Genomic DNA, 12,901 nt, shown 5'->3' on the forward strand with positions numbered 1-12,901 from the left:
TAGGTTCATTAATAATTCTCATCACATTCATTCGTGCAATTGTTCCTGCATCTTTAGTAGCTTGTCTTTGAGAATCATTGAAATATGCTGGACATGTAATAACTGCATTCTTTATTTCTTTTCCAACAAATGTTTCTGCCGTTTCTTTCATTTTACTTAATACCATTGATGAAATTTCTTCTGGTGTAAATCTTTTAACTTCTCCTTTATATTCTACTTCAATTAGTGGTTTATCATGTCCATCATCAACTACTTCAAATGACCAATGTTTCGTATCATTTTGAATAGTTGGATCGCTAAATCTTCTTCCTATCATTCGTTTTGCATCAAATACCGTATTTTTAACATTCATTCCAATTTGATTCTTTGCTGCATCTCCAATAAGTCTTTCTGTATCAGTAAATGCAACATATGATGGTGTCGTTCTATTTCCTTGGTCATTTGCTATAATTTCTACTCGATCATTTTGCCAAATACCAACACATGAATATGTTGTACCTAAATCTATTCCAATACCTAATCCTGTATATTTACTCATTTAATGAGAAAATCAACAAATATTTTTTTCTCAAATCAATAGACAACTTCTATTTACTATGAATTGGAAATATTAAACCTTTAATATTAAATCAAATAAACGCTCTTTTTCTTCATATTAATAAATATTTATTCACAATTCTTTAATATACTTTACTTCTATTATAAAGTTTACTTTTTAATATATGAACATTATTATAGTATTAATTCAATACATTTGGTTTATTCTTTCATAATTTTAGTATTTATTGTTCTTCATAACATTTTATTTCAATACAGATACAATTTCTATATTAATTCTTTCATTGTTTATTGCTATATTATTTGGTTTATATGTTTAACATATTATTTATTTCTACTTACATAACTCCTTTATTTATTACCACTCTTATGTATTATTTCATTTGTGTATTTTTTAGCTTTAATTTAATTTAACAATAAGACTAGTCTCAAGAAAATAAGAAACACTAAAAAAATATCTCTATTAATATTTCTTTGATTATTTTGATTTCTTTCTTTATTCTTAACATATTTTATTATTAGTCATACTCTTTTATTATCTTTTATTTTTAATACTATGTTACCTTTTTACACGAACAATTTCTTGGTTTATTCTTTTCTTTGAAACTCTTATTAAGATATATTTATATACCTTTATACTACATATTTTCTTGTTATTATTATTAATTTTAATATTTTACTTTCTCAAACAATTTAAAACTTGTATTTTAATCAATTAACTTTTTATTTTCTTCCTTTATATTCTTTCTTTTATCTTTTTTCTTTTATTTGTTCAATTATTTATTCTCTTTATTGTTAATTACGTATTTTTATGAGTCTTGTATTTGTTGTCTATTCCATTTCTGTTTGTGTTAGTACCTTAATTCTTACTATTGATATCTTTTTCATATTTGTTTGATTGTTGTTTGATTTATTTTTTTGGTTAATGCAATTTTCTATTTTTGAATTTTATGGTATTGTATTTTTCATATCAAATAAATAGAGTGGTATAGTACTTTTTATTCTTCATTTATAAAATATAACTAATTATTGATGCTCAAATTTGTTATAATTACTATTATAATTTTCTTACTATTTTCTCATAAGTGTATGTCGGTGTTTATCTTTACTAATTATTCTGTTTGATAGTCTTGGTGGTGACTCTCTTTTTTGAGTTATTCCAAAATAAGAGTTTTAAGAATTATATTCTTTATTCTATTATTCTAACTTAATTCTGATTAGTTTTAATTGTTTATGTATTGATGTTTATAATACATTAATTTTTATATTATTGTTTTGTTTCTATTTGTATTTATTAATTGATTTTATTTATATAAGTTTTGTTGATTGATCAACTCTATCTTTTAGTGTTTTTCCTATCTCTTTATTTTGATTGTAACAAATGTTTTATATGTTAATATATTTCTATTAAATTTTTGAAATTTGTTTAACTCTTACCTATATTCTTTTATTATATTTATGTTTAATAAAACATAACTAATTGTTTTTTATTTTCAGTTTCAACTCTGTCATGTATAATGACATTAACTACTTTGTATATAATTTATTTCTTTATATATTGAAATGATATTTAATTAAAATTTTCTTTTATCACTTTTGTTTAATACATATACTTTTTATTTCACTATATTAATTATTGTTCCATGTTTCTAATTTCATTTCGTTACAAATTCATCTTTTATTTAATAAATATTATGAGGCTATATCAAAAATGATTATAGATTTTTTTTTGTAATAATTAATGGAAGTTTTTCTCTGTTATTTTCTTTTTATTCTAAAAATGAGATAAGTGAATATCATATTTAACCAAAAAAAAACTATTTTCAGAACCTATCATTACAAATTATCATATTTTAATTAAATTTTTAAATGAATTCCTCCTTTATTTTGGATTGCCATTAAAATAAAGTTAGTATAATCTTGATAGAATTTGAACGATGATTTTTTTGAGATATAAAGAAACGGATTAATAAAAGATTGAATAAAACTAGTAAAGAACTATAAAATATAAATTTTTGAACTTTAATGAAAGAAGCAGGAAAGGACAAAAGGATATATGAAGTAATTGAAAAAGAGATTATGAGCTGTGAGTACCTTAAAAAAGAAAAGGAGCTTATCATTAATGGGATATCATATCTTGAAATTATTAAGATTTATTCTAGCTTTAATGTATCAACAGTTCCAGTTATTGATGTGAATGAAATTTATATCGAAGGAGATGAAAGTGAAATGTCGAATAATTTATACACAGAAGATGATTCTAAAACTCAAGGGAAATATACGATAGATGACATTAACAAAATGATAAAAACAGAAGAAAAAGAACGTTTAAATAAACCAGATCCTCAGTTGCAAAAAATTAAAGATGCATTAAATGAAAATGAATTTATTAAAGAAGAACAAAAACAAATGGAAATTGAACTTACTCAAAGAAAAGAATTTAAAAGAAAAATAAATGAATTAATAAATCAATATATTCAAAACACAGATAATTTAAAAATTAATAATGAAACTGATAATCAAAAAGTTATTAATCAGTTACCAGAAAAAGAAAAAGAACAAGAGTTAATAAATAAAGATAAAGAGTCTTTTGAAGTAAAAGAAGAAAAACCCCAAAAAATAAAAACGAAAGATGAAATAAAACCTAAAAAAATTCAAAAGAAAGGATTAACTTCAATTAAAAATGTTCAAAAAATAAGAAAACATAATTTAAGACCACGAATACAATCAAGTAAAGCTGTTGATTTTATTGATGAAATTCAAATAAATAGAGTTTCTGATTCTAAAGAATTAATGAAAAAATTCGGTAATTTAGGGAAAGAAACTGATAGAAAATAATTTTGTGAAATACTGTTTTGATGATAATAAAACCACAAGGTAATACTAAATAAAAATATAAATTTATTTAATCTTCCACTCTAATTTCTTTTGGTTTAATTTCTTCTCCTCCAAAACTATTTTTTACTTTTAAATCATAAACGTCAGACTCTTCAATTATCGGATAATATCCAATAATTAAATTATCACTTCTTTTTTCATATTCTTTTACTTCTTTATCTCCAATAAATACTATTGGAGATGTTCCAAATCCACTTCCTTTAATAGTAAATATAACTCTTTCTTTAATTTTTATATTTTTTGGTCTAACCATAGTAATTTCAATAGAATTATCCATTAAGAAATTATTTGTTTTTATTGTTTTTACATTTTGAGGTTGATATTCTTCAATTTCATTTAAATTAACAGTTTTAATAATTCCTCCTCTTCTAAAGAGATTATTTCTTTTACTTTTTCTTGTAGGTATTGTCAATTTTTCTTTGTCTTCATTTTTTGTTTGAGGTGTATTGATTATATCTTGTTTAGGTTTTTCTTCTTTTTTATTTTTACTGAATAATATAATGTTTTCTTCTCCATCAGAACTTTCACTATCTTCATTAGAAGTGTTATCAGAAGAACATATTTCTTCTTCACTAACATCATCACTTATTGATTCATCACATTCAACTATACTAATTTTATGTTTTGATCCAATAGTAGATATTGAAGAATTTTCTTGTTGATCTTTTGAGACGTTATAATACATAATTGGCCCAGGTAAATTGATTGTTGTTTCATTATATAATAACTGGATATTAACACTAACTTGTCCTGGAACTGATGGTGGGATTTTAACTATAATTGTTAGTCCATCAATAGTACAAGGGATGATCTTTTCATTAATAATCACTTTAACATTTTTTGTTGATGTTAAAGTGATTTTAATTGTGCCACCAGTCATTGGTACCATAGTATTAGAAAAGCCAATGACTTGTGGTGTTGTTTCTCGTATTCCATTTATTTCTTGTAAAATCTTCTCACACATAACTACTTCATTAATTGAATCAAACACTACATCTCTTTTAAATATGTTCATACTTCTAACAATATTATTAAATACTGTTTGGTCTGATTTTCTTTCTGGTTGATCAAAAGCATCAACAAATCCATCGAGTGATAACACTTTTTGTGTTTTAACTTTAACAATTTTCATTTCATCCTGACAGTTCTTAACATCTTCTTTCTTTGGTTTTAAGTTTAACATTAATCTGTTTATAAATAAATTTAATGTAGCATATTCTTCCATATAAGAAATACATGAATTAATAATTTGACATCTTAATAAATAAATGGCATCTTCATTTCCTTGTTTTATATGTTTTTTATAATTTTCATCTTCAGTAACAGCAATATAAATAAAATCACAATATTTACATAAAGTAACATCAACTATCTCACTATTTTTCTTTTGGTATTTTCTCTTTTTTATACATTCTCCACATAACATAGCTTCACAACATTCACAAGTGTAAATGAATGTACCAAGAATAATATCTTTATTACAATTTGAACATTTTTCCATTTTGAGTAAATTCTTCATAGCATCTCTAATCCCACTACTCTCACCTTTTTCTGACTCTTTTTCATTCTGTTCAATTTCTTTAATCATTTCTTTCATTTTTTCTCTTCTTAATAATTCATTTGTTCGAAACTCTTTTCTTTGATGCTCAAATATTTTACTATAATTCTTCTTTGGTAGACTCAATGATGCAGGAAGACAAAAAGGATATGCATTCTTATTTATTGACGCCTGTACAGTTGTCATTGAAACAATAGTAAAAAAGAAACTAAAAAATAAATAAAGTTTAATAAAAAAAAAAATAAAAATTTTTTAAATATTTCTATTCTTAAAGTTTTTAAAAACAAAAATTCTCTTTTTGTGTTTTTTTTTTATAAATGAATTTAACTTTTAAACCAACCAATTGATTAAAATCAATACATAATACTATATATTCATTTGATAAACATTTAAATTAATTGATTGGTTTATAAATTCATTTTTTAAATGATGACATTTTTTTATTTAACAAATACTACATTTATTTTAAAAAAAAACTAAAATAGTAGAAGATAAATTAAGACTAAAAATTATTTATTATTCTTGAATTATAAAAACAGTATTATTTAAATGACTAATTCTTTAACATTAATATCCTATGAATTAGTCATTGAATACTTCAAAAATACTATTATCATCTTAAAAAGTCTTTTTTATAAAAACATACTTTAAATATTCTAACTTTGTTAACTTTAAACTTTGTTTATCAAAATAAAATAAATTCTTTTAATTAAATTATAAATTAGTATCAATTAATAATTTATTTATAACAATTACATAATAAAAATTATAAGTCTTTATATGAAAAATAATAGTTAAAAGTATCTAATCTGTTAGTAAATCAAACGAAGGCAATAAATCTCATCAAATAAATATCTTTTCAATAATAAAATAGTATTAATTTTTAAAAGAGTTATTTTCATTAATACGACTTTTTCTAAAAAATTAAAAAAGTGTAAATATAATAAATAAAAAAGAAAGTGTATTTATGAAATAATAAATAGTGTTATAGTAAACGTATATATGGAATAAAGTTAAAATTCTTAAGAAAAACACTTATTTCATATGTTAAGAATAAAAATTTTATTTTTATAGAATAGAAGTAAAAAATTAAAAAAAATAAAAAATAAAATTCTAAAAATATAACTTGAAATGAAAAGAAAACTGAATTTAAAGGTTAGTCGAACATGATAAGTATAGCTCTCATACTTTGCTTTTTTTTTACATTGTCAAATGGTAACATAGGTGTTGCACAATTTGTTTTTTCATTACCAATTGATGTGTGTTTTGGAATTGCTTCTAATAATGATGGATATATGATTGTTACAGGAAATGGTTTGGTTATTATTTAAATTAAAGATTTAAGTTAGTTCAAATTAATTTTCTTAGCTAAATCTTCTATTATTTCAGTAAATCAAACATCATTTGAAACGGTTCGTACAGATGGTCCATTCAGAAGTTTAACAGGTGGATATACAACAGTTTATTCATCTTATCTAAAACAATTTATTGTTTATGGTCGTGAAAGATCTAGGTTTGGAAGATTTTCATTAACATTAGTAGGTGATTTAATTGATTATGAACCGTCATTTTCTGGGTCATCAACAGTGTTTGTAGATAATCAAATGTTAACCCTTGGATTTGTACCAAAAATTGGAGGAGGATTTATTAAGATATGTCAAATTGATCATATCCCTCGTTTAGATGCACCAATTGTTGATAATGCTTATATTAAGGATAATGTTCAATTTGATGAAGCAGGCCATGATAATAATGAATTAACACATCTTGGTAAAGGAGCTGCAACAATATGTGTAAAGAATCCAACAACAAATGAATGTACATATGTGTTGTTTGCAATTGGAGATCATATTAATCCTAAAGAGGGATATAATACAACATTTATGAAAATCTTCACTTTAGATAAAAACTTAGAAAATAAAAGTCCTTATTATGATGATGCATGGGGAACAAAATATCCAAGTTATAGTAATAATAAAGGAATTTTTAATCTTGGTGATATGACTTCTAGTGAATATATAAAATTCTGGTATAATGAAGATATAAAATGGTTATTTGTTATGAGTCAAAATACAGACATTGGAAATAAAGAAAGTAAAAGCGATACACCATGTGTATTAGTAATTAAACCAAGTTATGATACTAATACAAATAAAGTTCATATAGATTTTGATTTTATAAATACCCCAACATTTAATTATATTCATATTGATGACACTCATTCATTTGGACAAGTAATTGATACTTCATATGATTCAGATAAAAAAATATTATATTTAGTAATTTCAGCTCCTGAAGCTATTGTAGAACATTCAAATATTGCATATTCTATGGGTCTTATTTATCATTATACATATGATGAAGAACAAGGTTTTCAATTTAAAATGTATTTTGTACCTCCAGTATTAGAAAATAATTATGGATTTGGTCGTGCTGTTGCTATTTATAAAGAAGAAAAAATAAGAAGAGTTTTTATAGTTAATGCAGTTGATAATCATGTTTATGAATCTACAATTCCTGTATGTGGAGATGGTATTGTTACAACAGAAGTTGGTGAAGAATGTGAAGAAGGAGATGGATGTAAAACAGAAAAATGTTTATGTATTGATAATTATGTTGCAACAAATGGTAAATGTGAATTAAAATGTGAAAGAAATACATGTAATTGTGATTTAACAAATCCATGCATATCATGTAATGTAGAACATTTAAATATAAGTACAAGATGTCAAGAATGTGATAGTGGATATGAATTATTAAATGGAATTTGTAAAACAGTATGTGGAAATAAAATAAGAAGTTCAGATGAACAATGTGATCAAGTAGATAATTGTGATGAAAATTGTACATGTTATGTTGGATATATTCCCTCAGATAATTTAGAAAATAGATGTATTATTTCAAAGAAAAGTGGATTAATTGCATGGATGGCAGTTCAAGCAGGTATTGCAATAATAGTAATTGTTGGAGTATTGGCATTTATTTTAATAAAATTATACATCAAAGCAAGGTCAAGATTAAATATTACTGGAAGTGGTGGAGTTGTTATTTATGAATCAGGATCAACAGCTAAACTTCAACAATTTGAAGAAAATGAAGCAGAAAGATATCCATTATATTATATTAATAATTCTCCATTTATGTATTCATTCTCTAATGAAATTAATTTCTATCTTGAAGAAGATTTAGAGCATATTGTTGATAAATTAGAATTGAAAAAAAAATATGTTTTTCAATTATTTGTTGGTAATAAATCATTAAATATTTGTAGTTTTGCTATTGGTGATCCTCGTTTAGATAAAGATGATTATGATTTAGAATTTACTCCTGATAAAGGTAATATTAGAGCTGGTGATATTATTTGTATCTACGGTAAACTTACTCCTTTAAGAGAATGTGCTGTTAAAGAAAATTTCACTTTAACTGTAGTTAATTTAAATACTACAAAATCGTATATTCAAAATATCCCTCTCGCATTTAGTGTTGAAGACTAATTCTTACTTTATTTTTTTTTTCTCTTTAAATTAATTTTATTTTTCTTCTCTGAGTTTTGAAAAATTCAATTTGAAGAATTATAACCTAAAATAATGTTAATAGTATTATCATTTGATTAATTTGTAACTCATTCAATTGGTTGTATCTCTATTGAAAATAGTTATTTAACTGTTATTTCTTTTTTTCATAAAAAAATGATTCAAAAAACTCATAATAAATTTTAATTAATTAGAGTCATTAAAAACAAAAAATTAACAAAAAATTTTTTAAAAAGAGAAAGTAATTAAAATATGAAAATTAGAAGCCAAAGAGAAAGAAAGGTTGTTCCTCATTATTCAACTGGATTAATCAAAGGAACTGAGTTGTTTCAAGGAAAGGGTATTCCTCTTGGAATTTCTAAACGTATTAAAGAAGGTATAGATAATTTATCATTAGATTCTCTGATTTTACTTCATAGACTAATGTATCATAAAAAAGGTGAAGATTCAGAACGATTAGATGACATACTTTTGTTCAGTGGATTTAAAGATATTAAACAAAGAGAATTAGCAACTAGGATAGCTCAAAGACTTAGTGAAGATGATATTAAACCATTATGTAAATTATTTGATATAGAATGTGAAGAAAAGGATGAGATGGTTAAAGAGCTGGCTGACTTTCTTTTTGCCCCAAAGCTTTTGAAAAGAGACTTTAAATTAAGTTGTATAGAAACAATGGATGAAAGTGAGGACAGTGAAGAAAACCTCCGTAAAGTAGAAGAAATGCTCAATTTAGCTGAAGAAGATGAAAAGGTATATGATCCAGAAGAGATGATGTCGGAAGAAGAAGAAGAGTGTAGTGTTAGTGATAAAAAAATAATAAAAAAACAGTCTGTTCAAGAAAAAGGTCAAGAACAAAACGAAAACAACGAAGAACAAAACGAAAACAACGAAGAACAAAATGAAAAGGAAAAAAGTAAAGAAGAAAAACCAAAAAAAGAATTTTCATCAGAAGAGAAGAAAATCTATCTCACAATTTCTCATAAAAAAGAAATTGAGAAAAAAAATAAAAAGCAAGCAAAATAATAATCAAAATATGATTATATAATTGATATATCATTTGTTTTTTATAACAAAAATTTTATTAAGAAATTATTTTATTATTACAAATAAACATTTGATTTCTTTAATACAAAAAAAGAATGGGATCAAACATTCTACATTCACCCTGGCCGAGTGTGTAGACCCTTTTGAATCAACTATCGTTCATTTGGGGAAAGAAAGTTCATCACATCCCAATAATAACATTTTATTAAATATTATCAAAAGAATAATTATTACAAAGATAAAATTATGGTTTTTATAATTCTATATTTATAATTATAATAGTTCTTCTTATTTCCGAAGTTATTCGACGAAATAAAACAATATTAATTTATAGAAAAAAACTAACCAGACAATTATTTTAAATTTATTTCAAAATATAAATTTTTTCTTATTAAACTATAAAACTATATTTCATATTTGAGAATCAATAAAAAATAATAATAAATAACATCTCCAAAAAAAACTAAAAAAAAAAAAATAATTTTTACAAAAATAAAATAAGTAAAAAATAGAGTCAAAACTTGAAAAATAAAGAACTAAAAAAATTAAAAAATGGCTGTTTGTTTCTTTTATATTTTACTTAAAAAAGCCAATTATATATAATTTTATAATAAGTTTGAGATCTAAATGCAAAAAGTAATGTGAAAAAAATTGAAAACTGATTATTCAGGAAGATATTGCCAATTATTTCAATTCAATTTCAAGTTCTAACGAATGGGGCAAATACCTTGAAGATGCTGATGTTCGAGAAAAGGCTGAAGCATTACAAAATGCTATGCTTGCATTTTCTGATATGAATACTGGTGCTGGTAAAATTGAAAATGGTAAAAAAGCATTAAAAATAGTTGTAGTTGGTGATGGTGCTGTTGGTAAAACTTGTCTGTTGTTAGCTTTTAGTAAAGGTGAAATCCCAACCGCTTATGTTCCAACAGTTTTTGAAAATTTCTCTCATGTTATGAAATATAAGAACGAAGAATTTATTCTTCATCTTTGGGATACTGCTGGTCAAGAAGAATATGATAGATTAAGACCATTAAGTTATGCTGATTCAGATGTCGTATTATTATGTTTTGCTGTGAATAATAGAACATCATTTGATAATATTTCAACTAAATGGGAACCAGAAATTAAACATTACATTGATACTGCAAAGACTGTTTTAGTTGGACTAAAAGTTGATCTTCGAAAAGATGGTTCTGATGATGTTACAAAACAAGAAGGTGATGATTTATGCCAAAAACTTGGGTGTGTTGCTTATATAGAAGCATCATCAGTTGCTAAGATTGGTTTGAATGAAGTTTTTGAAAAGTCAGTTGATTGTATCTTCTCAAATAAACCTGTTCCCAAAGCTTCTGTTACAACTCAAGCAAAAAGTCAAGAAGTTTGTTTTTTATTTTTTTATAATTTATAATAATAAAAGAAATATTTTATCACTTACACTTAGAATACCCAACAAAAGAAAAAATCAAAATGCCTTTTACAATAAAACGATTTTTTCATAGTAAGTTAGCAAGAAAAAGTTTCATTGAAATCATTTTATTTTTTAATATATTTTCTTTTCGATTTATTATTTATGAAAAGTAAGTTTTCGTGATTTAAAAAAACGAATAATCAATCAATTGTATTTTGAAATAAACAAAGATGAAGAGCCAGACTTTTCTTTGTCAATCAACCAATTTCCTTTTAACTTAGGAATTGCTGGTGGGTAAATATATTTTTCAATACCAGGTTGAACATGGTTTGTACAATGATTATACCCATAGCTTTCCATATACTTTATTGGTTCAACTAAAATTGGGACACTATGATATGATGGCAACAATTCTTCAGGACGAGTCATAGAATAGTATTTATCACAGATTGTATTTGTCCTTCCTTTATGTCTTGGAGCTAATGATTGAACTATTTTAATAAAACGAAGTCGTTCTTTTGACTCCATATCTGCGTGTAATTGAAAATAAATGTCGTCATCAGTATTTTCATCCTCTTCAATTGCACAGCTGTTCTCTTTATTTTGTTCAATATTATCATTTTTGGACTCTTCTTGAATTTCATTTATTTTATGAAATTCTGGTATATCAATGTTTGATGTTCCCTTTGGTAATTTTACAACTTTTTCTTCATTTAATTGAGGTACTATTGCTCGTTCAGCACGTATAACTTCTTCTTGTAGAGTTGATCTTTTTGAATGTGATGGCTCATCTTGAAATACGTCAAGCATTTCAGCCTCTTCAATTTGCTCTTTATGAACTTTCTTGGGTTTTTTTACTTTCTTTTTGTCGTCATTTTTCTTTGGTTTCTTTTCTTTTTTGACTTTTTCTTTAAGTTTTTTTTTCTCGCTAACTATTTTCTCTTCATTTTGTTTTTCGTCTTTTATTTCATTCGGTTGAACAGTGTCTACTGTCATTTCGGGATTAATCATTTTTTCATTCATTTTATCATCTTCCATTTGAATTGTTTGACTAATTTTATTTTTACTCGATCATCTTTTTAATTTTTATTATCTATTTTTTTTTCAATTTTTTTTGTTAAAAAAAAACAATAACTTCTTTGAATTAAGTTATTTGTGTTTTAATTCAAGTAATTACTAAAAATAGATAATTATTTTTTTAAGAGTTAATATTAATTATTTATAATAAATACTTAATCATTAATTAATCCTATTTCCTATGAGATGATTTGAGAATAAAAGAAAGTTAAATAAGTTAAAGAAAGTCTAGTGAATAAAATGATATATTTACAAACAACCAGAACTTAAAACAGAATATAGTTTATCCAAAAATAACCTGTATGATACAGTCATCTTTTCAGATAATTAATTCTTTTTTATGTTCATCAAGTTGTCTTGAGATAATAGACTTTATTTTTCTGCTTTTTGATTTATATCATCTTTTTCTAGTAATGTGATTCCCACCTCTCATTACTTTCTTAATAGATTCTTGTTTATAAGTACCAACTTTTATTTCAATGTATTTACTTTCAAATCCATAACCACTTCAGACAATGAGAAGATCTATAAGAATATAAAGAAGCTCTATTTTTTATTATTATTTTGATATTTTCTTATAGCTGTTTTTATTGGCACAGAATGATAAATATCATCATATTTTAATTCATGAATTCTTCTTTTAAGACATTTACCGAGTTATAATAACATTATTCTCACCAAAGTCAAGACGTTTTAAATGAATATATTGTTGTGTAATAATACTTCTTTTAGTATGTTGTTTGTTAGTAATATCCAAAAAAATCATCCAACAGACAAATACATAATGATTGTTGAAGTGTTTGAAAGTTTATTGATTCA

General features: G+C 24.0%; 7 protein-coding genes across 7 annotated transcripts in view; 4 read left to right on the forward strand and 3 right to left on the reverse strand.

Moving 5' to 3' along the window:
- EHI_015390 (heat shock protein70, hsp70A2, putative) overlaps positions 1-538 on the reverse strand; it is a gene marked incomplete at both ends in the record, with an annotated part of 663 nt that extends 125 nt beyond the window's left edge. The window contains one exon of the mRNA XM_001913629.2: positions 1-538. This exon is cut by the window's left edge and continues 125 nt beyond it. Within this exon, the coding sequence (XP_001913664.1) occupies positions 1-538 (538 nt within the window).
- A 2,045-nt stretch (positions 539-2,583) lies between these two features.
- EHI_015400 (uncharacterized protein) lies at positions 2,584-3,396 on the forward strand (the record flags this gene model as incomplete). Its single annotated transcript, XM_649393.1, has 1 exon — positions 2,584-3,396. The coding sequence occupies one exon, from the start codon at positions 2,584-2,586 to the stop codon at positions 3,394-3,396; it is 813 nt and encodes a 270-aa protein (XP_654485.1).
- A 67-nt stretch (positions 3,397-3,463) lies between these two features.
- EHI_015410 (uncharacterized protein) lies at positions 3,464-5,200 on the reverse strand (the record flags this gene model as incomplete). The annotated part of the gene is made up of 1 exon (XM_649394.1): positions 3,464-5,200. One exon carries the CDS (start codon positions 5,198-5,200, stop codon positions 3,464-3,466), a length of 1,737 nt encoding a protein of 578 aa, XP_654486.1.
- Positions 5,201-6,180: 980 nt separating this feature from the next.
- EHI_015420 (uncharacterized protein) lies at positions 6,181-8,508 on the forward strand (the record flags this gene model as incomplete). The annotated part of the gene is made up of 2 exons (XM_001913630.1): positions 6,181-6,328; positions 6,383-8,508. 2 exons carry the CDS (start codon positions 6,181-6,183, stop codon positions 8,506-8,508), a joined length of 2,274 nt encoding a protein of 757 aa, XP_001913665.1.
- A 291-nt stretch (positions 8,509-8,799) lies between these two features.
- EHI_015430 (uncharacterized protein) lies at positions 8,800-9,573 on the forward strand (the record flags this gene model as incomplete). Its single annotated transcript, XM_649395.1, has 1 exon — positions 8,800-9,573. The coding sequence occupies one exon, from the start codon at positions 8,800-8,802 to the stop codon at positions 9,571-9,573; it is 774 nt and encodes a 257-aa protein (XP_654487.1).
- A 713-nt stretch (positions 9,574-10,286) lies between these two features.
- EHI_015440 (Rho family GTPase) lies at positions 10,287-11,108 on the forward strand. Its single transcript, XM_647554.2, has 2 exons — positions 10,287-10,975; positions 11,039-11,108. Exons 1-2 carry the CDS (start codon positions 10,370-10,372, stop codon positions 11,078-11,080), a joined length of 648 nt encoding a protein of 215 aa, XP_652646.2. The 5' UTR covers positions 10,287-10,369; the 3' UTR covers positions 11,081-11,108.
- Positions 11,109-11,209: 101 nt separating this feature from the next.
- EHI_015450 (uncharacterized protein) lies at positions 11,210-12,043 on the reverse strand (the record flags this gene model as incomplete). The annotated part of the gene is made up of 1 exon (XM_649397.1): positions 11,210-12,043. The coding sequence occupies one exon, from the start codon at positions 12,041-12,043 to the stop codon at positions 11,210-11,212; it is 834 nt and encodes a 277-aa protein (XP_654489.1).
- Positions 12,044-12,901: the final 858 nt, after the last annotated feature.

The sequence above is a fragment of the Entamoeba histolytica genome, genomic scaffold (assembly GCF_000208925.1).
Source record: "Entamoeba histolytica HM-1:IMSS scf_1104750516487 genomic scaffold, whole genome shotgun sequence".
Taxonomy (NCBI): domain Eukaryota; phylum Evosea; order Mastigamoebida; family Endamoebidae; genus Entamoeba; species Entamoeba histolytica.